The sequence below is a fragment of the Apostichopus japonicus genome, chromosome 8, assembly GCF_037975245.1.
Source record: "Apostichopus japonicus isolate 1M-3 chromosome 8, ASM3797524v1, whole genome shotgun sequence".
Classification (NCBI taxonomy): Eukaryota; Metazoa; Echinodermata; class Holothuroidea; order Aspidochirotida; family Stichopodidae; genus Apostichopus; species Apostichopus japonicus.
The window spans coordinates 11,529,644-11,554,389 of record NC_092568.1 but is presented as its reverse complement, the minus strand read 5'-3'; the positions used below and the strand labels follow the sequence as shown (position 1 = coordinate 11,554,389).

Genomic DNA, 24,746 nt, shown 5'->3' with positions numbered 1-24,746 from the left:
AAATCTTTGAACGAGGACAAGATGGCGGCGCCCATACGGTGGAAACATGGAATCCTGTAGCAAACGAATCATGTGTAATTGTGGCTGTTTGGCCAATGTCCGCGAACAAGATTTATATAGATAGTCGTCGAGCCTTATAACGTTTGCTTGTACTCTGTATTTCCTTAAACGTGTTTCGCATTTTAAGAAATGTTAGCGTGCGTTAAAGCTTTAATAGTTGATTGTTGACCTTAGCCTAACAGTAACACTACAGTTAACAGCCTACGGTAGTGTGAGTTAGGCTAGTACTACTACTAGTACACAACTACTAGTACTAGTTGCAACTTAGGCGAAAACCTAGGCATACTGTAGCTAGGTGCAGACGATAACCAAAGTGATGTGAAACGTAATGATCAAGCTTCACAGACCTGAATTTGAACATACATGTTAGGCTACAACTCACCATTTGAAGCAATTTGGTAATCAATGACTTTGAGATGGAAAAACTAAGCATTTGTTCTAAGTGGTTATGGGGTCAGAGGAGCATAACTTGTTATAAAATTAATTTTGGATCGTACCAACTGCTGCTTGGAAGAGGGAAGAAGACATCACCATGGGGAAATATCTCTGATGCTGCATCAAGCGTGGATATTGAAGTTGGGGACAGGTTTGTAGCCAATATTATTATAATGATTGATTATGTAAACTAGGCCAAAATAAAACATGGGATTTAAGTGCTGACTTCATAGCCACATACCGGCCTGTATGTATTGCTTCCTATCATGTCTATGGTAGAGATTGGACAATGTCTCCAGTGTGCTGTGAATGCCAAACTAATCTATAGCTTCAAAGTGTGTTTGAGAATTGAGATTATATCTGGGGATGGTGTTGTAAGTTTCAAAAGGCAAACATGTGCATATTGGCAGTCTAAATTGGGTTGACCAGACATACATTATCCTTGGAATTATCTTTAGATTTCATATACTATCACAGATTGCTACAAGTGTCCTGGGAGCTATTTCCAGATTTGTACAAAGAACATAGACTTAATAATTTTAAGTTTGGACAAAATAGGTTCAATTGTGGAAGAGGATACATGTATGTGTTACAGAAATTTGATCATTATTGTTGAAACATAGCTATACCAAACAGTGAGATGCCCTCCAAATTTCACCATCTCTCCAACGTACAGATTTCATGGTCATTTTAATCTGCAGAAAATGAATAGAGCACAAGTAATATTCAAGAGGCAATAGACATGTCTATATAGTCTTGCATGTATACATTGCATACACAGTACAGTATGTGGAAACTTGTACGTGATCCTGGCTGTACAGTAGCCCTTAATTCGAGGGATGTTGTATAGGCTGCTGGTAGAAAAACTGAGATGCTGATTTCCCCAGAAAAGTTGATTTTCCCAGAAATGTTGGCTTAATTTAAATGATTTCATTGATCGGTATTCAACTTGTATCTCATCAACATTGGTTTTTCATTTTCTGTATGGAGAAAATTGTTTAAATCACCCCTGGGTAATTTATAGAATCCTGATACTGCATACAGTATGTGTCTAGTCAATAATATCTTCCACAGTCAGGATAAGTTCTGTCTTCATCATAGACAATCTTCTGCAAGTTTTTTTCTACAGAATATACCGTAGTACAGTATCTCAATTTCCTAAGACATAAGAAAGTGAATAAATTTCAAAGCAATGGATACCATAAACTGTACACTACAGACATCCTAAACTGTATTTTCAAAGCAAGTGGAATAAAGAAGAAAAAATCCTTGTTAAAACTTAGTCAGATTACAATATACAGTTCATAGTTTTTCTCTACAATAAAGTTATGTATTCAATTCCATTTCATTTTCTTGAGCAGAGTCATGACAGTATCATCCGGGAAAATGGCAAGATTCGCTGACGGCTGTGCTGTTTCACAGGTATGTGTTTAAGGATGATTCTAGGGAGAAGTTGCATCTCAGTTGTCATAATTTAAGGAAAGAGAAAAGCAAAGAAAAGAATGCAAGAAATGTTTCTAAAGGTATTGCACTTTTCAAAATACATAATCAGCTTTAAACTCAAATTTAATCTCTGGAATGCTCCAAAGGCTACAAAGTGATGGTAACTTGACTCCTCATTGCAGGCCTATAGGGCATATACTGTAAGGCATATATCCACACTGTGTTCAAACAGACACAGCTGCACTCCATATGTTCATTTCAATCGAATTTCCAATTCGTGATAGTCAATGGCAGGTATTAATATCTGTTTAAAGTGCTCAACTTAGTGGTCAACCTGCTGCAGGAGTTTGCAACTGAGTGAGGCACAGGGAGATGGGGAGGGTTTGGGGGGGGGGGGGGAGGGGATAGCAATTAAGATCATTAGCAGTTGAACAATATTTAAAGGTGAGACTTTTTGGTGCTGGGGTATGAAGACAGGAGTTTCTCCCCTGTAGCAAGAAGAGGATGTTGTTGTCACACTTACTGTACAGGTTCATACACAATGGTGTTGCTAATTTGACTATTTTGCTGGAAGAATTTGCAAATGTTTCAGGGATTGTCGTACACTTATGTTTTTCTTGAAATTTGTATTGTCAATAGTTGTTTTCATGATTAAGAGAGTAAATTTCAACCATTTTTCAGGAGTGGGTGATGAGGGGGAGGGGCCCGGGGTGAAGTGGCAGGGGTCCTCAGCTGCCTGATGATATGGTAGTTATTGCTTAATAGTCACAATGCAATATCACTTCTTCATATTTACAGATTGGTAACACGTCTGTCTTGGTGACAGCAGTCAGCAGAAGGAAGGCCACGTCGTCTAATTTTATACCTTTAACCGTAAGTGAACTTTGCAAATAAATTTCTTAAATTGCTGTTAGGTATAATATGTTATGTTTGTAAAACTATTATAAAGATGGAGCCTGAACAGGATATATTTATTGTTCCATATGACAATACCACAACAGTGATGATACTGTAAGTAAATTTCTTACATTGCAGTAAGGTATATTTTGTTATGTTTGTAATTTAATGTCATCAAGATGAAACCTTATCAAGATATTTTTTTTTGATCATTCCATATGACAATACATCAACAATGATGGTACCGTAGAAGTAAATTTCTTAAATTGCTGTGAGGTATATTTTGTTATGTTTGTAAAAATATCATAAACACAGAGCCTTAACCGGATATTTTTTGTTATCGTTCCATATTACAATACCACAACGATGTTGGTACTGTAGAAGTGATACATCAGTGTCATGGCAGGCAAACGATCTTAGGCACAAACTAAAAATGGTCACATTTAATTTTTGGGAGTTTTCATGTTATGTAAACAAGATGATTATGTTGTTGTCTGAGACGTTATTCCATTAGTCATTGGAGAATCTATATGAATATTTCAGGTGGACTACAGACAGAAGGCCGCCGCTGCAGGTAGAATTCCGACCAATCACCTCAGGCGAGAGGTTGGACAGAGCGATGTTGAAATTCTTACAAGTAGAATGATTGGTTAGTGAATATTTTATGCCAGTCATTTTGTAGCCATGTGAGGGAACTGTATAATTGCAAATATCTTTTAGTAATTTATACAATGGAATAGAAGGAACCTTCAAATTCTGTTCAAGGAGATTTTTAGCTTGTGGGAAATTTATAGAGAAGGGTATAGGGGAGGGTGGCTTGTATGGGGCTTTATTGTGGATGAGTGGGGTGGTGAAAATGGGGTAGTTGCTGTACTAAAGGTAGTCTTGGTCAAGACCTTCGTTCTATATATAAATATCGTCAAATTATAACACCACTGAGGGCGCCCTTCTACAAATCTGCCTGTCAGGGGAATTAGCCTAAAAACAAGAGAAAAGTTAACAACGCTCTGCAGAAATGTACAAGATGCTGGTTTTGACAGATTTTTGAAAGAGGAAGTGAGGGTGCACTCATATTAATTGTAACAGGGCAAAGTAACAGCAGAATGCCACGGTCTTGAACAAGACTATAGATACTAAACATTGCTGAATAAAAGATTTCACCATTTCCCCTATTTGCAATTTGTTATATAATGTAATTGTGTGTTGATGGTCTTATCATTTGTAATACACTTAGTTCTAATGTTACAAACTATTTTTAACCACAGCGTGCATACACCATCATAGGACATAGAAAAGAGAAGTGCATATACATCTGCTTACATTTGATATCAAAATACATGTGATGTGAATGTAGTACAGGACCTATATAGGCCCCCCCCATCCTCATCACCCCTCCCACACCCGAGATGGAATTCTTTGCCCCTAGGTGATCGGCCAGTACCCTGTTCTATTTTTCTTGAACCTTTTGAAAGTTTTCAGACTGATCTACTTTTCCATATTGTGTTTTTTTTCTCTTTCTTTTTCAGATAGGTCGATACGGCCGTTATTTCCGAAAGGTTATTTTTACGAAACTCAGGTACCTACTGGATTTCTTTTCCCACTCGCTTTTTCATTCATATTCCAATAAGAAACAAAAGATGTTTCAAGCATTAAGTATAAATGAAACTTAAAACCTGTAAAATTGCTTTGTGAACTGTATTTGTTAATTGAAGGAAAGTACATTTGTAGTATTAAATGACAGTGTCAAGTTGTTAGACAAAGTATAAACCAAGAGAGCAAAAGTAATTTTATGACTGGTACAGTATCTACTGGATAATGCAACTGATTGTGTTTCACTGCTTTTATTATCAAAGGTCTACTGTACACATCCTAACTACCTAGGTCACTCGTTTTGCCCTATATGTTTCATGTTAACATAATGAAGTACTTCATATCGTCCAATACAACAAGTTTTCATGATCATTTGAAATAATACTCAAATTAGTTTTCCTTGAAAATGAGCAACATTGTATAAAAAAAGGAGAAAAAGAAAGATGTATGCATATCAGAGCTGTACACGAGTCTCTTCATTCTAAGGTCAAATCAAGTCTTTACCATATTCTTCTGACAAGAATCTGATCCAGGGAATATTTTTTATCCGGTATTGCATCACAAATTGCTATGTAAAATGGGCAAATTGCTCTATAAAATAGGCAAATTGCTCTATAAAATGGGCAGATTGCTATGCAAAATGGGCAAATTGCTAAACAAAATGGGCAAATTGCTAAACAAAATGGGCAAATTGCTAATCAAAATGGGCAAACTGCTATGCAATATGGGCAAATTGCTATGCAAGTCTAAAGATGAATAGCAAAGTTACTTACACAGTAACCATAGTTTTTAATTATTAAAAAAAGCTGCACAAACTTAGAATCACTAAATTATTCCCTGGTTGGGTCATGAGTTTGAATCACTGTATTTGATATCTCTATTGGGTTATAACTTCACCAACGTTTCTTCATTCACTTCGGTGGTTTAAGTGACTCGATTTATACCTTGTCATATATTTTATACAACATGGCTGCCTTTGGAGAATTGTTTTTTTGATATCTGATATATTTTGATATATGTTTCATAGTTGATTGGTTCTGTGCATTCCTTTTTTCAGGTGATGTGCAATTTACTCGCTGTAGACGGGATCAATGATCCCGACATTCTCTGCGTAAACGCAGGTAAGTGCCACCCAGGGATGGATTTCACCAATGAAATTATAAAACCATAATGCACTAATAAAACCGGATTCACTATCAGGTTTTCATCGTATTATTCCATACACAAGTGCAGTCAACTTCACCAGCCACTTGTGCCCTGAGTTTATATGCAAAGTATGCTTGTCTAAGTACATCAGCAATGTAGGAATTGAGTCTGTTTGTCTTCAATAGAACGTGATTCTGTCAAGGTACTTCATAGCCCTCTGATGTGACATAGTTTTAAAATTGTGACTTTAGGCAGTTTTCTAGTCTTAATATATTACAGTCCATGTAAAAAGAGAAAAAACAATGGTTTGAATGTTAGTTATGTTCCTACAATTATTGTGGTTTCAAAAGATTCACCTTTCAAATATGGAATGCTCTTATAGCGCTAAATTGATGATGATCCACAGAGCAGGCTTTAATGTAAATCCATTGTTTTTTATAGTTTCTATTAACTAATTAACCAAACCATGTTCCTTGTATCACATTGATGTCTTTGAGGTCTTAAAAGTCGCTATGTTTCCTTGTTTAGTTTTGTGATCGAACCAAGTAATGCAGTAATGCAAGTATGCAGTAATGCAATGTAAACTTAGAATTGGTGAGCTTGCAGATGATTGTAGAGACAAGTCCCCAAAATTATAAGCTTAAAGAAATACAACCTGGATTTATAGCATTTTTTCTTTAAAGAGAGACATACAGACTACATTTAATTATACTCATCTTTCTGACTCCTCCTCCCCCCCCCCATTCCCTATAGCCTCTGCTGCTCTGATGCTATCTGACATTCCTTGGCATGGTCCAGTGGGTGCCGTGAGAGTCGGTTTAGTTGAGGACGAGTTGGTCATCAACCCTACCAGATATGAGATGAAGAACAGCAGACTCAACATGGTAGTAACTGGTGCAAGGAAAAGTCACATAGGTATGTAGAATTAACACCTATCACGGTAGTGGCTGGTGTAATGTAGAGTCTTATAGGTATGTAAAATTAACACCTAACATGGTCGTAGCTGGTGCAAGGAAAAGTCACATAGGTATGTAGTATTAACACCTAACACGGTAGTGGCTGGTGCAATGAAGAGTCGTATAGGTATGTAGAGTTAACACCTAACACGGTAGTGGCTGGTGCAATGAAGAGTCGTATAGGTATGTAGAAGTAACACCTTACATGGTAGTAACCGGTGCAAGGAAAAGGCACATAGGTATGTAGTATTGACACCTAACATGGTAGTGGCTGGTGCAATGAAGAATCGTATAGTTATGTAGAAATAACACCTAACATGGTAGTAGTCACAATGCAAGGAAAAATTGCATTCAAGTAACACCTAAAATGGCAGTGTCCGGTGCAATTTAGAGTCATATAGGTATGTAAAAATAACACCTAACATGGTCGTAGCTGGTGCAAGGAAAAGATGCATTTAAGTAACACCTAACATGGCAGTGTCTGGTGCAATTTAGAGTCATATAGGTATGTAAAAATAACACCTAACATGGTTGTAGCTGGTGCAAGGAAAAGTCACATAACACCTACTATAGTAGTGGTTGGTGCAAGTTGGTGCAAGTGAGAGAACTGTAGCTATGCGAAAGTAACACCTAACAGGGCTGTAGCTGGGGCAAGGAAAAGTCACATACATGTAGGTGTGTAAATTAAACAACTAAAAAGATAGTAGCAGAAATGAAGAGTCCATAAATATATATGTACAGTATATACAGCTAACTTTAGTTCGGGAAAGTTACAAAGAATCTTTGTTTGCACGCTTATTGATATCTTTTCATGACTCATGATAGAAAGTTTCTAGTTTTAGCAAAAACAAGATTTATATCTGGAGTGTTCAAGGCATCATGTCTTGACACAATTTTTGCAAGAGTCACAATATTTAGGCCTACTATAGATAGCCTAATTAAAACTGTAAGAAAGTCTGGAATTTTAATTTGTGTTAATCAAAGCATCAGGAACCGTCAATTCTTCAGCTATATAAAATCCTCGTCACAGATTTGTCGGGAGAATGTTGATGGAAGATTTATTTCCCTTCGTTTATTTGTAGTGATGATCGAAGCCTCTGCCGATAATATCTTGCAGAGTGACTTTCTTAAGGCAATCAGGTTCGGGCTGAAAGAGATGCAAGCCATCATTCAACAGCTGGAGAAGTTAGCTAAAAAGTTTGGAAAGGAAAAGAGGGAACCAGAGAGGTTGTTTGTCCCCAGTCAAGAGGTTATCGATGAGGTCAGGCGGTAGGTACAGAACCCTGGAGAGAGGGGAGTCAGTGGGCTACACGCTACAGCCCTGGTGCCTGGGGTCAATTTTTTAGGCCAGGGAAATATGGGATAAGGAATAATAATGTGCTAATTAGTAATATGTACCAAACTGAAATTAAGAAGGGACCTTGGTTCAAATTATTGTCCTAGTGCCTGACATGGCTCTTGCCCAACCCCCACACCCCAAGGGTAGGTGTTACCCAACTATTTCAATAATAAAGTCCTATGATGTAAGGTATGAGGCATTAGCCCATTCCATGACATGGTAGCCCACTGTATGAGGCATTAGCCCACTGCATGACATGGCCACCCACCCACTGGATCAGGCATCAGACCACTTCATGACATGATAGCCCACTACATGAGGCATTAGCCCACTGCATGACATGGCCACCCACCCACTGGATGAGGCATCGGACCACTTCATGACATGGTTGTCCACTGCATGGGCATTAGCCCACTGCATGACATGGTAGCCCATTGTATGAAGCATTAGCCCACTTCATGACATAGTTGCCCACTGTATGAGGCATTAGCTCACTGTATGACATGGTAGCCCACTGTATGATGCATTAGCCCACTGCATGACATTGAAGCCCACTGTATGTGGCATCAGCCCACTTCATGACATGGTAGCCCACTGTATGAGGCATTAGCCCACTTTATGACATGGTAGCCCACTAGATGATGCATTAGCTCACTGCATGACATGGTAGCCCATTGTATGAGGCATTAGCTCACTGCATGACATGGTAGCCCACCCACTGTATGAGGCATTAGCCCATTTCATGACATGGTAGCCCACCCACTGGATGAGGCATTATACCACTTCATAACATGGTAGCCCACTGGATGAGGCATTAGCTCATCGCATGACATGGTAGCCCATTGTATTAGGCATTAGCCCACTGTATGGCATGGTAGCCCACTGGATGAGGCATGAGCCCACTGCATGACAAGGTAGCCCATTGTATGGGGCATTGGCCCACTGCATGACATGGTAGCCCAATGTATGGCGCATTTGCCAACTGCATGACATGGTAGCTCATTGTATGAGGCATAAGCCTTCTGCTTGACATAGTTGTCCAGTGTATGATCAAGTTAGTAGCCCATTGCTTGACATGTAAGTTGGTTGTATGAGGTAGTCACGCACCCTGGGGAAATGTTATCTCATTGACTGACACAGCGTATTGTATTGAAATATTCTTTCAACAGGCTCACAGAAGACCATTATCGAGAGGTTTACACAGACACAACTCATGACAAGGTAAATATGAATACCTCAATATGCATGATAAAGCAATTGGTTGCTGGTCCTTACAAAAAACATTACATATATTCCAGTACCCATGGGATTCACACTAGTAACAAGTAAAAAATGTTTGTGCACACAGCATGAAATTTTCTTTCACCTTCACCCCTCTGCTACTCACACCACCATCCCCCCCCCCCCGCCCAAAAAGAAGAATTATCAACAACAGTATTTACAGTTTATAGACCAGTGGAAGAGAATAAGACTAATTCCTCTTCCAATTCTGCAAATAAGGTAAAGCTACTGTAGGCCTCTGTACATCTGTTATGCAGCTGTTTTAGGTACAATTGAACAATTTTTTATGGTGGCTTTGAAAAAGAAGAGACTTTCTTAAAGTAGTAAAGATCTTTAGTGAAACTATTTTAATGCATCAAACTAACGAATAAAGAGCAACATTTTCTCTTTATGCTGTTAATCTTTGTTAGCACCATGGTCTGGTTACTTTACATCACAGTCGAAAAATGAAAAACATATAAATAAAATTAACACACAAAATTGAGGGAAATTCTGTTACGCTGGCTTTTTTTTTGCCCCGTTTGAAATGTGTGAATGAAAGATATATCTTTGGCACCTATGTAAACCTATGTAAACTGTATGCTGTTTATGCATCTATGATAACTGCGCGTCATTTGTACAGTAGCTATGGAGTGAATCCATGTAAATTCCCCCCTCCCCCCACCCCAATAGAAACTAGAAGGAAACTTTAAATGTGTTTGAATATTTTGTTTTTTCTTGTGGTGTTTTAAAGGTGAGATACCATGCTTGACTCTTATCAAATATTTTTTGTCAATGTTTTGTTTTATCCAACTTGACCTTAAATTTATGTAGATTTCAAGAGACGAGGCGGCTAGCAGAGTTAGAGAAGAATCTCTAAATGAAGTTTTGCGTAAGTTGTACTCTAGGAATCTTTGAAGTTTCAAGATGTGACATATGCTAAAACAATGCACAATTATGCCCGGGGGAGGGGGTGAATCAGTATGAAATTACTATGAGGGAGGGAGGGGGTGGGGTACATACATAACCACATACTAGTAGTAGCGTGATTGATTCAGAGTATCTCTAATGGTGACAGCAATTTGTCTCTCTGTGGAAATTACTGACAATTTTATTATAAATGTGCACCCAAAAAAGCAGCAAATTTCAACATTTTGTCTGAAGTATGAATTCTGCCACCAGTAGAGTATGTCATTAATGCTAAGGATGAATCTTAATGGTAAAAGTTGACTGAATCAGTGGACTAAAACAGCCCTCTTTCAAAATATCAACCATGTCAAGAATGTTGATCACCTCAGAGAGGTTTTAAATTTTCTACGAGGCCGGAGGTGAACATTGGTCAGAGCAAATTGCCAGGAGTCAAACCAAAAGGCGTGTTTAGATTCCTAGACAATATGCAGGATAGGCTGGTAGGCTGCTCAAGCTTAGGGTAGTACCCGCATACTTGATTAGCCCAAACCTGTGGGAAAGCATTTTTTCCCCTTTTTTTCTGGCCAGATTCAATTCCTTTGTGGATCCTTGTCCTAAGTAATCAAGAAGCAAGAACTGTGATTATTTTGTAGTTTAATACTAGAATCTTAATATTGCTTCTTATTCAGTTATTGCTATTTTCATATCCTGTACTTTTTTTCGTATTCATTTTTTTATGATATTCACATTTTGGATATTTAGATATTCACATTTATGTTGTTGTTTTTCATTTCCACAGAGAAGTTTCCTACAGAAGAGCCTTTTCTAGTCCATGAAGCTTTTAATACAGTTGCCAAGGATGTGTTCAGAAATATCATCCTTGAAGAAGATCAAAGGTAACCCTCAATTTTCTGATAATTTCTTTTTTGCGGGGAGGAGGAGATGATGAATGATAAAATTGCAGCCATTTCCAACTGTCATTGTTTGTGAAATTTGTTCGAATAATGCGATTTTGGTTTCAAGGAATTTGCCTTGTATTCCCACGTTATTTAAAAGGAAACAAATGTCTGAGTTTTTGTTAATTTGCGTTGCAGTGTAAGGAAAAGTAAAACAGAAATGATCAAGAGAATAAAATAATTTTTATCAAGTTTATAGCCGCATATTTTACGGTCCTGTCAATGTGAACTAGTTTTAACTTATTCTAGTACACCATATATGGTTAAGAAATATCCCCGTTGGCTCTTTCACCAAAAGAGACAAAAAGTTGGTGCAAAACCTTGACGAGATGTTTAATAACAATGATGTGAATTTTTTCAAATGTTTTTGTGGGCAATTGTTTTGCTAACATGACAACATGAGGGCAGATGAGTTGGGAAATGACCTTTGCTTTATAATCAACAGATGAAATAAACATAAGGAAATAGTTGATAAACCTTTTTTTACGAACCCTCGAAATTCAGTGTACATTAGCTATTGCATTTCAAGGACAAATAAACAACAAAGCTATGGAAAGAAAATTAAAGCCTACAAAAAAGAATATTCCTTTTAAGTGCCTTTTTTTTCTTTGAAAAACACTTTGTTTCCTAATTTTTAAACTGTCACACCTATGTGACACCCATACCCAGCAAGTCTGTAACAATGCAATGATGGGGGTAAATGCTTAAAGACGTCAAACTTCATTTTTTACATTAATGTTTTTTTTTTCTTGAAACAGATGTGATGGCAGAGGGTTAACAGATTTGAGAGATGTCAGCTGTGAGGTAGATCTCTTTCAACCGTTACATGGCTCTGCACTGTTTCAGAGAGGCCAGACACAGGTCAGTAGAAACCTTGTCGTGGAAATTTGATGGTGGTATCTCGAACATTGCCAAAAACTGGTGGAAACACGTCTTCTTTTACTATTTAAGTGTCCAAGTAGTTTCCTCTTAAAATGCCATCTTTCACTTTTTGGGAAAACCACTTTCTTTTTGCAGTATCTCACCTTTGAGGAAATACATCTTAAAAAAGTACCATTACAGACATCTGCTACAATTTTCTGCTTCTGATATGAAATAATACATGATGAGATTTAATTTTCGTAGCTGTTTTCCTCCCTATCTTGGAGATGACATACTTGACAAGATGTGTAAAAAAAGATAGCAAGGGGAAATGTGTAGATAGCAAAGGGACAAGCATGTAGGTTACCAATCTTATCACAACAAAAATGAAATTTGAATTAAAATGAATAATTAAAGAAATGAATTAAACCCATGGAGCTTTTCAATGTTTGATAGAAATTATATTAACGCAAGTTTGAAGTTTCAAATATCAGACTACTGGGATTTAATCTGCACGAGACGTTAACCCTTAGGATCCGTGATCGATGAATGTTTGGACAGTTTTATCAATCTTCTATTGATTGATTGATAAATTGATTGCTTCCTTGATTATCTGATTGGTTAATTTCGTATTTTCTTGTCTTTTCTTTGCTCTCCTCTTCTCCCCTTTGCTACAGTGCCTCTGTACAGTAACTTTTGATTCTATTGATGCAGCATTCAAGGGAAATCCAGTGGCTGAACTTATGGGGTACATTAGTTTTGAATTACTTAAACCATACCACCACTATCCTAAAGCAGAAATAGTTCTTTTGATGATGATTATGGTCAACGAACTGCTGCCTACTATACTCCTAAATAGAAACTGCAAAACTCATGTTGGCTAGGTTAATTTTTTTCCCTGGCAAAGTTGAAGAAGTTTATAGATACCTTAAAAAAAACTAGCAGTATTTCGAAATCTATTCTCTGATGCCTTCAAAAACCTACCTTCACTAATTAACATATTACGCTGACATTCAGTATTGAGGCCAATGATAAATGTGACCCTGCCAATGGTTTTGTAAGTTTTCTCTATTGAGAGGTCAGAAAAAATTGCTTTACGTAACAAAAACTGACTGAATATTAACCCATTGAATTCTTCTAATCATCATACTGATATCTCCAGACAATTTTTCCCTGCTATTGCTAAGTTTGGCACCCAGATCTTTTCTCTGATTACCCTTCAGAGGTGTGCGAGAAAAGAACTTCATGCTTCATTACGAGGTAAGTAGTCTCTGAGTATTCCTATTTAATAGATACACCTCTCTAAACTGCTGTTTCCAACAATATTCTATTTTTTATTGATATGTGCGTTTGTCCTCTACCCATTTCATCTCTTGCTAACCCCCCCCCCCTAGCCTCTTTCTCCACCAGGGCCGGTTATTTGGCACAAACATTGTCTCTCCTTGTCTAGGCAACCTCTCATTATAGTCACTGATACAGTCATTTCTCATCTCGTCAAAGTTAATGAGAAAGATAGAAGCACTTCATTCATAACTCTTGTCTATTTTTTTCTGTCAGTTCCCTCCATACGCGACTAACGAAACTGGCAGAATGTCTGGTGGTAACAGGAGAGAGCTAGGGCATGGTGAGAAACTTATAATATCAAATCTATCAGAAGTATTAAAGGCTTTTCCCTTGTCCTGAGAGCAGTTATAACTCACAATAGAAAAGGTACAATTTTTTACCAGGAAATTTAAACTTTTATCAAGGAATACTTTCATAGAAGGAATAAGATGTTTTTCAGAAAGTATGTAAAGACAGTTGGGTAAATCTACGCCCCAAAAATGATAAGAAATTTGAACTACTAAAAATGCTTTTAAAATGTCATGATAAAAAGCCAAACAGTAAATTTCATTGATTGTTTGTTATTTTGCTATGATTAAATAAACCTTCCTATCTATGTTATATTTTTTTTATACATTTTTTTTTATTGAGTTTAATGTTTTTCAAATATTAAATTTCTCAACTATTTAATTTTGACTTACAAGTTTTACTATTTTATTTTGTCAGGTGCTCTGGCCGAGAAAGCCCTGTTTCCTGTGGTTCCTCATGACTTCCCATTTACGATTAGGTTAACCAGTGAAGTGCTGGAATCAAACGGTGAGATGATGACGCTGAGGCAGATGCGTTTGTCGACGTCTTTACTATTACTGATATGCAGTAAACAAGAGAAATTAGTCAATATATTAAACTAGTAGTGCAAAAGTTATGCAGGATTCTGCCCCCATTCTTATATGCGAAAGTAGGCTGGCTATTGCTCGTCTACATCGTACTCTGAACGAGTTTAGACCTAAGTACTCTAGCTATGTCGATGTTGAAAAAGGTAACAGTCTTTCCGAGAAGTTGTAAAACAACTTCTCTGACTAAGAAGAAAATAAGGGGGTACCATGGGCTATTTGGCATGTCAAACATCCTCCCTTATATCTCAGAGATACTAGAAATGCCAGGAAATCTCATTGAACACACCCAGTTGATCAACCCACTCTGGACACTTCATTTTTTTAATGCACAAGTAAATATGTGCAAGAAACAGTAAAAGTAAATGATACTTTGTTGGTGTGTTAGGACTGTACATTACAAATCAATAAATCAGAGATTGGGATATGTAAGTTGACACACCTGTTGATAGTTTAATGGCCACTGGTTCCATGGAATAGCCTGTGATGTAGGGGTTAATCTCCGTAGAAAGTATCTGCCGGTCCTGGAAGCCGTAAGCCCTGGCTATGACATTTACATAACAGGAAGATGGTGCTAATAAGTGTAACTATGTGAACAGATGCAGCTGTTATCCTGCAAACCTAATCTGCTACTTAAGTAAAGATCTTTAGAATATTTCAAGACAAACTCCAGAAATATGTCAGCTGTTAACTGTTTTGTGGGTTTTGTAATTTTTTTTCCCCGCTACAGGTTCATCTTCATTGGCCTCAGCATGTGGAGGTAGCCTAGCTTTGATGGATGCAGGTACTATACGAAACTACAAAAGATATGTATGGTTATTTTAATCTGTAAACTTATGTTTCTGATGGATGTATTTTGTAGGTTTTAAAGTATAGTTTTGACTTGGCTTCCAGCATGATGTCAAAAGGGTGCACAACAGTCTTATTAACATAGAGGAATACATTCTGTATTTCAATAATGTATTGTTTGCCCAACAAAGTGAAAATTTCAAAAAGAAGTTCAGTGGAGACGTTGCAAGTTGTTGCTGCTGTACGGTTGGTGGATTGGGCTACCAAACTTTGTCACCCAAGGAACAACTTCAAAAATCAGTGCGTAAATTAGGACTCCAAGGAAGGTTTGGAAGATTTCATAGATGGGAGTCAAAGGAACAGCAAGTCTGCTAGGGTTGTCACAACTCATAGAATGAAGAAACTTGGAAATTTATACTACTCATGTATAAAAGACTAGATCCTAAATTATGCAGCTTTAGTGACCACAAAAACTGCTAGATGTGCTAACATGAGAGTACATTAAATGTTAGAACATGTTTGGAGTATGTCTTTTGTTTTAGGAATAATTATTTCTGTAAGTTTCTTACCTTTGATTAAATTATTTCTTCTTCAAATTTTGGTATTCTGTTGTTGTCATAGTAATAGACTAAGCAAGGTATTTCTTTCAGGGTAACTAATAGAATTTCGGTAGCCGCAACCCATGCCGCTCTATCACTCTGTAGGACCATAAAGTTTCACACAGTCATTACACAAACAACAATTGCTTGGTATAGTTGGTAAATTAAATTCAGTTATTTGAAAGTCTTGTTATGGCTTCATTGCTCCTCTTTTGCTCCAATTCTGATAGGTGTGCCCTTGGTAGCCCCAGTGGCTGGGGTCGCCATCGGCCTGGTAACCAAGACCGATGAAGAGGATTCATACGCCATCAAGGATTACAAACTGCTGACAGATCTGTTGGTAAGAAAGTTTTTCAGTCAAATCTAGCTTTTAATTAAGAAATTGGCTTTTGTTTTGCAATTAAAGACGTATGAAGAGGATCCATACGCCATCAAGGATTACAAACTGCTGACAGATCTGTTGGTAAGAAAGGTCTAGCTTTTAATTATAAAGTTGGCCTTTGTTTTGCAATTAAAATAGTTGGAAGCCAATAAGTTAGTACAAAATGTGTTGTTAGCTTGTTGTAGTAGCGTCAAATTAGATGTTTTATTTGTGTAGTAGATCAGTCAGTTTCAAGACAAGCATCAACATCTAATCTAGGACTTCAACTAAGACTTGTTTTATAGTAGATGCTCTTTGGCCCAGCTTTAGCTTCATGTATAGGCATTGAACCAGAGTGTGTTTATATTGTTGATTACTGATTAGAATGGTTCCATGTCAAATCTTTTTAATGAAGAAATTGGTTTTGTTTTGTAATGTTAACTGGGTATTAGCCAATATTTTGGCTTGAAATGAGTTGTTAGATTGTAGTATTAGTGTCAAAACAGATGTTTCAATCTGTCAAAAAAGGTATGTCAAGAAAGCTTTGTCATTTTTGTGACAAGCAAACAATCCTTTACCTAGGACAACACAACTTGTAGATGTACATAAGCCCAGTTTTATCTACATCTATTAATTTAATCAGATGGTTTTTATTGTCATTAACTGATGAGAAAGGTTTCTTGTCAGATGAGTTTAATGCATAAATTGGTTTTTGTTTTCAATGATACAATGTGGGAAGCCAATATGAGAATACAAAATGTGTTGTTTGTATTGCTGTACTGGTGTGAACACAAATATTCCATTTGTCAATAGTGGTTTGCCATTTTCAAGACAAGCACAACAGTTAACCTAGGAGTACAATACTTGTTATGCAGTTTAGGTTTAGGGTTAAGGTTAACCATATCAGCTGTTCCTATAGGCCTAGCTTCATCTACATATTGGAATTCAGCTAGAGTGTATGTGTGTTATTGTCAATAAACCGATGTGGCTAAGAAGCTGTGTTGTCAATATCAGGATTCACGCAACTAGATAAAAATAAAACAATCCCATTTATGATGTAATATTCCTTAATATTGATGTCTGCCTCTCTTTTCTCCATCACTCTTAAGGGCATAGAGGATTATCTCGGTGATATGGATTTTAAGCTGGCAGGAACCAAGAAGGGAATCACTGCCTTACAGGTATTCAAGAATATTGTGTTCCTTTCATTCTTTCAATTATGAATTAAAACGAAAGAACCATCATTTCAGCATCTACATGTTAATTTTCACAAAGGAATAAAATTAGATTAAAACTTTCAAACATTCTTTTTACCCTATGTCCATAATTTTTTAGGCTGTTAGGCAACTCATTAATTGCTATGTCAGAATTCAGTGACTTTGTAAATAAAACAACAAGTTATTCATAAAGTAGAGAGTCAATTGTATCCAAATTATGACAATAAGTAAAGAATTTTTCTGTGTGTGTGTATGTGAATTGCATTGCAGATCGAAATATAATGACAGTTAACCAATCGTTTGCTTTAAATTGGTTTTATCCTTCTATAGACAGATTTAAAATTACCGGTCCCCATGAAGATAATCGCTGAAGCGGTGCAGCAGGCCCACAATGGTAAAAATGAAATCTTGAATATAATGGCCAGTGTAATAGACAAATCCAGAGAGAAAAGGAAAGAAAATGGGCCAGTTGTTGGTGAGTTGATCATGCCCAAAAATACTTCTCTCTTTAATATCCTACACATGGTTTCTTGTTGTTGTTGGACCTTTTTTGTTGTTGTATGAATCGAAAGAACTCAAAAAAATAAAAGGACGTGGAGAATTGAAGCTTGATATGTTGTAAAAGGAGTAGAAAGAAACAATAAAAATGTGCCGGAAAAACAACTTTCAAATATGAGATTAAATTTAGACGCCATCATTTGCAGTAGTTGGCAGCAAATGGCACTCCTTTTGTTATGAGATACTGTTATTTTAATGTGAAAATGTAGTCCTGGTGGTTTTGAAGGTGGTGGCCTGTTGCATTGAAGCGTAGAGAAACATAGTAAATTTAGTTTCTTAGTTATGTAGTTTGATTCTTCTGAAAGTCAATTTTTCTTAGGACTACAGGTACTGTTCCCAAATTTGTAGATGGGGTTGAATAGTTGTATTTTTTATTGCCCAGAATGCAACATGGTTTCTTTGGGGTCTATTCCATTGCTGCATAAGCTCACTGAATTTTTGTAATATTGGTTTATCCTACCTTTCTCCATGACTGATTCCACAAGTCTCATTTTCTAGGCATGGTACGTGACCGACAACGAGAAAGTGGTCACATGATCTTGAGAATTTTTTTAAATTTTTTTTTTATAAAAGCTAGAGTGAACAATATCCCATGAAGATTGACATAAGTCAAGAGCTAATATAGGCTGTGAGGCACTATAAAATAAATCAACATGGGCCAATCAGTGGTTCACAGCAGCTTAGGAACTACTGACGGGTGGGGGTTGCTGGCCCCCTCACCCCAGAAGCACACCTAGCGGTGCGGTGGGAGGTGTGCACTATACATGACCTAAACTGAAAGCATCCATCTTTCATGCTAACACTACATTGTATCAGCTACCTTTTCCATGACAGATTTCACAAGTTTTCCTGTTTCTTGGCGGGGTGCATGACCAATGTATTGTAACAGCTACCTTTCCCATGACAGATTTCACATGTTTTCCTGTTTGTTGGCAGGGTGCATGACAAACTGTATTGTATCAGCTACCTTTCCCATGACAAATTTTACAATGTTGTCAAATCTTTCTGATATTGTGAGAAAGGGTATCCAACAAATACAAGTGGTATTAAATCTCGAGAACCTCTCCTGAACATTCCGTGTGTCGGCTTGTTCAGAGTTTACTTTCGACATGATGCTAAATTTTTTTCTCCAATGCTTTTTATTTTCATTTTGAGTTTCTGTTCACCTTTGTTTGCTTCTCATCAACTTTCTTCATTGAAAATTCAATTTCTCTGTTAAAATCATATAATTTTGATCCTGCAGGTACTTGATAGAATTCAGTTATAATTTCATCACTTATAGGGCCTACAACAGGGCTGATGTTGGACGGTCGTTGGATTGTTCAAGACATCTGAATTTTGGTTTGGACAAAATTTACCTTGAAACATTTACAAATGAACAGTTGGTTTAACATACATTTGTACTATACAAAGTCACTTAGCTTCCATTACAATCTGACCTTTATGTTTATTTTTGCAGAGAAACTTGAAGTGCCCATGGCCAAACGTTCCAAATTTGTTGGCATGGGCGGATACAACATCAAAAAGTTGAGATTAGAAACTGGTAAGGGTATTACCCTACTTGGGGTAACTTAATGTGTTATGTCTAGTTGAACCTTTTTAAAGGGAAGGATACACCCTAACTATATTTCTTGTCGCTATGAGGTAGAATTGCTCATTGAGATAAAATCACCACACTTGTAAAAAGCAAGATATTTTTACATTTTTGAATAACCAAGTGTTTAAATGTTCCTTCAACTCAATGACATGAACTAGTAAAAAAAGTGACATTCACACCCAGAGTCATTTTTGTTCTCTCGAAAGTTCGTCAAGTTCTCCATGTTGTTTAAAAATTTTCTGTGATAGAAATGGGCCACGCAAATGATACAGTTGTGCAATAGCATGAGTCAGTTTTCAAAGTAGGCTGTTAATTCTGACATTTAACTCGTTAACAACATTCCTTAGCCTCACCATGAACTGATGTGCATAAAAGAAAGAGAAAGAAATACTAATAACAATTTTAAGACTCAATCCTACGCAAGGAAAAGAAATTATTTCTAGGTAAACTTTGAGTGTTTGTAAAGTTTGGAAATTTGTTTCAAGCAATCTCATGTGTTCCAACAGGTGTCATAATGTAAAAGTTGATTCTGCAAGGTATTTATGTTTTATTTTTGTGTTAATTTTCAGGAGTCACTATATCACCGATTGATGCGACTCATTTCTCACTGTTTGCACCGACTCCGACTGCGATGGATGAAGCCAAAGAGAAGATAGATGAGCTGCTTAAAGAGGACGTAAGGTTTCTTAATTAAATCCCAAATTAAAATGAGCTTTAGAACCCGAATTAGGAACATTTACCCCAAGAAAATTTCAGTCATGTCCTTGTAGGTCATCTGTTTCCCCCCCCCCCCCCCACCCCCACTCAAATAAAAACAAACACTGCTAATTCATATGATGGTTAATCAGTTTGAAAGAATTTTAATCGCCAACCAAAGTATTTTTGCTTGGGAATAAAAGAAACATTTGAAAAAGGTGGCTTAATTCTGAGCTTATTTGAGCTTATATATATATATATATATATATATATATATATATATATATATATATATATATATATATATATATATATATAATATATATATATATATTTATATATATATATATATATACATATATATATATATTAATATTAATATAAATATTGCTACATGAGTGCAAAGATGTATAGCAGGATTATACATGGGAGCCAAACTACGTCATCAAGAAAAGACAAACTTTGAAGCCTTGCAAGCTGCTACACAAAATTTGAACTCTAAATTTATTCCCCGAATCTGCATTTTTATGGGATAATTCTGCTGAATAGCATCAAGAATGTACCAAAACCAATTGAAGGAGATTTTCTCAGGGCAGTATGACCTCTGCGATATCTCCAGTTGTAGATTGAATAATAACAAGAGTTTTGAGAAACCATCATTATTTCTGAGACCTTCAGGCTCTAAACTCACCGTTTAATTTGTTGTTCTTCACTTAGAGGGAGCCAGAGCTGGATTTTGGTGCTATTTACACAGCCACTATAGTTGAAGTCAGGTACTTTTTTTTTGATTACTTTTGTTCTATCAATTTGTTTTCTCTATGTATAATAGTCCAAAGAGATTTTTATAGTTACTTTAAGAATATGTGGTTACAGTATAGTAAACTCTGTAATACGGTTGTCGCTGTACAGTCCTTTGTTTAGAAATATTTGAAAAAGATAAGCACATTATTGGAAAATTTAGAATTTGTGTTTAAGGTCTACAAGTAGAATGTAGGTGTATCTATAAATATTAAAGTGTTATGAAATCCCAATAAAGGTCTTCAAGGTTTGGAAAATAAAAATTACTCCCTGATCAGATCCCACAGCCCACCCCCCCTCCTTCCCTACCCATTCACACCCCTTTCTAAATGTGTAACAACTAATAATTTTCCATGTTTTGAATATTTTGTTATCCTCTCAATTTGTTGCAGCTACAGTAGTAGGGATCCAAGTCTACCTCTGCCTTGAGAGTTATGACACTCTTCTGCCCTCTCCTTGTCCAATCCCCTGCTCCACCCCTCTGCCCCTCCCCGGTTCACAACTGATATGTAAGAACCAATAATGTATCATATGTTGCTTTTTTGTTTTATTTCCTTTTCTTTAGAGAATTTGGTGTGATGGTGACTTTGTATCCCACAATGCAACCAGCCTTGTTACATAACTCACAGCTGGATCAAAGAAAGGTGAGCAGAATATAAACTCTGTAGTTCCCTCACTTTTTGATTCGCCATCAAGAATTGTGTCTACACAGTTGAAGGTTCTGACTAGTAGAGGGAAATGCTTAATGTCAAGTTTGTTTGACTTGAGGGAAAAACATAATAGAAAATGAGGGAGTAAGGGAGCAATTGGCAATGTTAGTTTTCTTGTTGTACGTGTAAATTGTCTGGTTTTTCTACCCCCAGGTTTATCGTTTTTTATTGTTGTTATTGGAAGGGAAGGTTTGGCAGGGTGGGGGGGGGTGGGAGTGGGGGAGAATGGGGGAATTACTCTAAGTAGCACCATAGGATCTGTGTACACAGCTGAGGATTCAGAGAAAGTGAAAGGATAAATAAAGAGAAATGAAAATATGAAATGGGTTAGTTGAAGTAAAAATGAGTATTATCGACTGATGCAGGGTTGAGGCAATCTTGACAGAAGAAAATGGATGAGTAGGAGGAGGGAAAGACAATGTAACACGGATCAGTAGGAGAGAAAAGACAATAGAAAAGGGATCAGTTGGAGGGGAAATGAAAGAAAGATGGACTAATAAGGGAAGAATGTAAAGTATAAAATCACTGAAGTGAGTAAAGAGAACAAATGAAAATAAGGCAGTAGAAGGGAAGTGGCAGTATGGAAGGTTTCTTTCCATACTTCATGAATTGCCTGGTGTTTCCTTTATCAGTGTTGTTTTTTTTTGGGGGGATGAGCAGAGGGGGGGGGGATGGGAGGAGCAGAGAGGATATAAATAGTCTTGTTGACATATGTTATACACTTGGTACTAAGCTAATAAAGACAACCCAATGCCAAACTCAGTTGGAGTGTGCAAGATCAACCAAGTGTTATAGCTGTGTAAAAGTAGGTTGGACTGACGTTTCGATCCTAGCAGGATCTTCTTCAACGGCTGAATGACAAGTAACAGTTACAGAAGGGACAAAAACATGCACAGAATACAGACAGGTTAATGAGCATGGTGCACACAAAGAGATAGATGTAAGGGGATTAGTAGACAAGGGATGGAGAGAAGAACTGTTATAGCTACTGGTTTTGTTTTGACATTGTTTCGGGTAAATTTTTTATGATAAAAATTGAAAGGCTCATCAGTCTGAGATAATCTCATAGATTTATAGATTTATCCGATATATAAAGTAACTTTCCAAAAGACAAAAAAAAAGAAGAAGAAGAAGAAGAAGGAGAGGAAGAGGAGGAGGAGGACTGAAAACTCTTGTTGCTCAGTTTGAAAAGGACTGTCTTTGTAGATGTTAATTAGGGTTGTATTATCTCGGTATCGAGACACTACTAGCTGAATTTTACACATCCTTGTTCTTGATCTCTTCATCGACGGTTTGAAATTTTCCTCCATTTTTGCAGAGTTTTTAAATCATGCAATGGAAATGATCTCTTTACGGAATTCCTTTTCCAGATAAGCCATCCCAGTGCCCTCAATCTGGAAGTCGGCCAGCAGATCACCGTCAAGTTCTTCGGTAGAGATCCGGTCAGCGGTAAGATGAGGCTGTCGAGGAAGGCGTTGATGGCACCCGCTGCCACAGTCATAAGAAATTTGACGGGACAAGAGAGAGATAACAGTTGACAGGAGAGTTAAAGTTGAACATTTTGAGATCGAAGGTAGAAGCAGGTTGAAGGAGGTCGAAGGAGAAGAGAGTGTGATTACTCTCAGCTTCATATTTCTCTACATGATGAGAACAACTTTTTGGATCTGAGAGACTGCTGAAAAATTAGTCACTGGGGAGAAATCAGGGGCAGCCTCTGGAAGATGGGTGCTGCATGATAAGGATGGAATAGTTTAATACCAATGAATTTTTGTTTTTTCTCAAAATGGGAAACAGTTTGTGTTTATACACAATCATTCACCCCCCTCAACCCAAACCCTTCCCCCTATATGGTAAATGACGCTGATAAAGCAAGTAGACACATACCCAGGTATACCAGATAGGTAACAACGGAATATTGTTATAAGACCAGTAAGCAATCACATTAGCTACTGCATGAAGGGATACTTGTCTATGTTTTAATGTCATATGTGGAGAATAAGACAGGGACTGAATTTACATGAATAATATTCATAATAATAATCAGCAGTTATTACAGGTCGGGTGGTTTCCGATTCACATTTTAACTCAAATTTGGAATGAAACAATGGCAAGTGCAAATGTAATAATGCCATGCCATGCCCTCTCCCACCCCCCCCCCTCTCTACACCCTTGTAACTTATGCTTCTGAGAGAGTAATCTAATCAATAATGAGCAAGTGTAAAAAGCTTGACCTTCGACTGGGTAAGGGTCCCCATGTGCCTAGAAGTTTATCTCCTCAGATGGTGCATCTTGGGTTTAATACTCTTCCTTTTCCTTTGTCAAATTTTACATAAATATTGTTTTTCCATTTGATCTATGTGGAGTGAAGTTGTGATGATACTTGAAAGAAACTTAGAATGTTGGAATATGCAAACTTTCAAAATGATGTGTCATATTTGTTTGTATTTATATGCAAGATATTAAACAATAAATAACATCAAAGAACTGTTTTACTGAATGAAAGATGTTGTTTTTTAATCTTCCATGCATTGACTTCAGAAATAGCCTCATTTTTGTTCCTCTTGCAGGCTTCTCACAACTCCTGTAGCTACCATGTGAAGTAATTGCATTAATGTCTTAAAATCAGGGATTAAGTTGAAAATTGTTAATTTCCAAAAGTTTGCGTCATTGCTAAGCGTAGATCTACCACACCTTCCTAGCACTGATCGCAGGTTAACACCCCCCATGCCCCCACACCCACACTCCAAAGCCTACTTTGGGTAGAAAATTCAGGGTTGAGGTTGCTTAAGAACAACGATAAACTGCCTGCTTCTTCTGTTAGGATATTAACTTAGACACCCCTCCTCTTTCCTAGCACCTTCCTACCCCACCTCGTCATTCAAAACTTTATCAGGGCATGAGTACCTTCGGTCCCGCTTTGAAGAATTTTCCATCCCAAATCAATTTGTGGGCCACAACTAGGTCATTGCAATGTTACTATCATGTAAGCAGTATTTGACTAAAGAACTATAAAACCAAACCAACCGTATCATTTTGCAACTCCTCCTCCTCCTCCCCCTCCTCCCACCCCCCCCCCCCCCTTCGACAACAAAACAGGACAGATGTACTGTTCGCAGAGTGAAAATTGTTTGCGTTTTAAACATGGATACAGCAAAGTTCTAAATCGACGTTTTGCTTTGGACAAAAGCTCTAAAACGGTGATCGAGAAAAGGCGATACAAAATAATAATTGATAAGTCAAAATACCGAAATTTTTGTCCCTATTCTAATTTTATCTGAAAACAAAAATGTAAAGAAAATTCGAGAAAGCAATATATTCTTAATATTTCAATGTCCTAATTTTTCAATGTGCCT

The 24,746-nt window shown here is 37.0% G+C and overlaps 1 protein-coding gene across 1 annotated transcript; it reads left to right on the top strand.

The window, feature by feature from the left end:
• Window positions 1-23,882, top strand: LOC139971028 (polyribonucleotide nucleotidyltransferase 1, mitochondrial-like). Its single transcript, XM_071977177.1, has 25 exons — window positions 1-646; window positions 1,857-1,917; window positions 2,737-2,811; window positions 3,379-3,484; window positions 4,362-4,411; window positions 5,483-5,546; window positions 6,325-6,486; window positions 7,610-7,796; window positions 9,036-9,087; window positions 9,961-10,018; window positions 10,835-10,931; window positions 11,750-11,852; window positions 12,530-12,600; window positions 13,076-13,112; window positions 13,410-13,476; window positions 13,902-13,991; window positions 14,799-14,852; window positions 15,687-15,796; window positions 16,927-16,998; window positions 17,365-17,509; window positions 19,052-19,135; window positions 19,759-19,865; window positions 20,603-20,658; window positions 21,249-21,327; window positions 22,764-23,882. The coding sequence occupies exons 1-25, from the start codon at window positions 477-479 to the stop codon at window positions 22,929-22,931; spliced, it is 2,325 nt and encodes a 774-aa protein (XP_071833278.1). The 5' UTR covers window positions 1-476; the 3' UTR covers window positions 22,932-23,882.
• The last annotated feature ends 864 nt before the right edge of the window (window positions 23,883-24,746 follow it).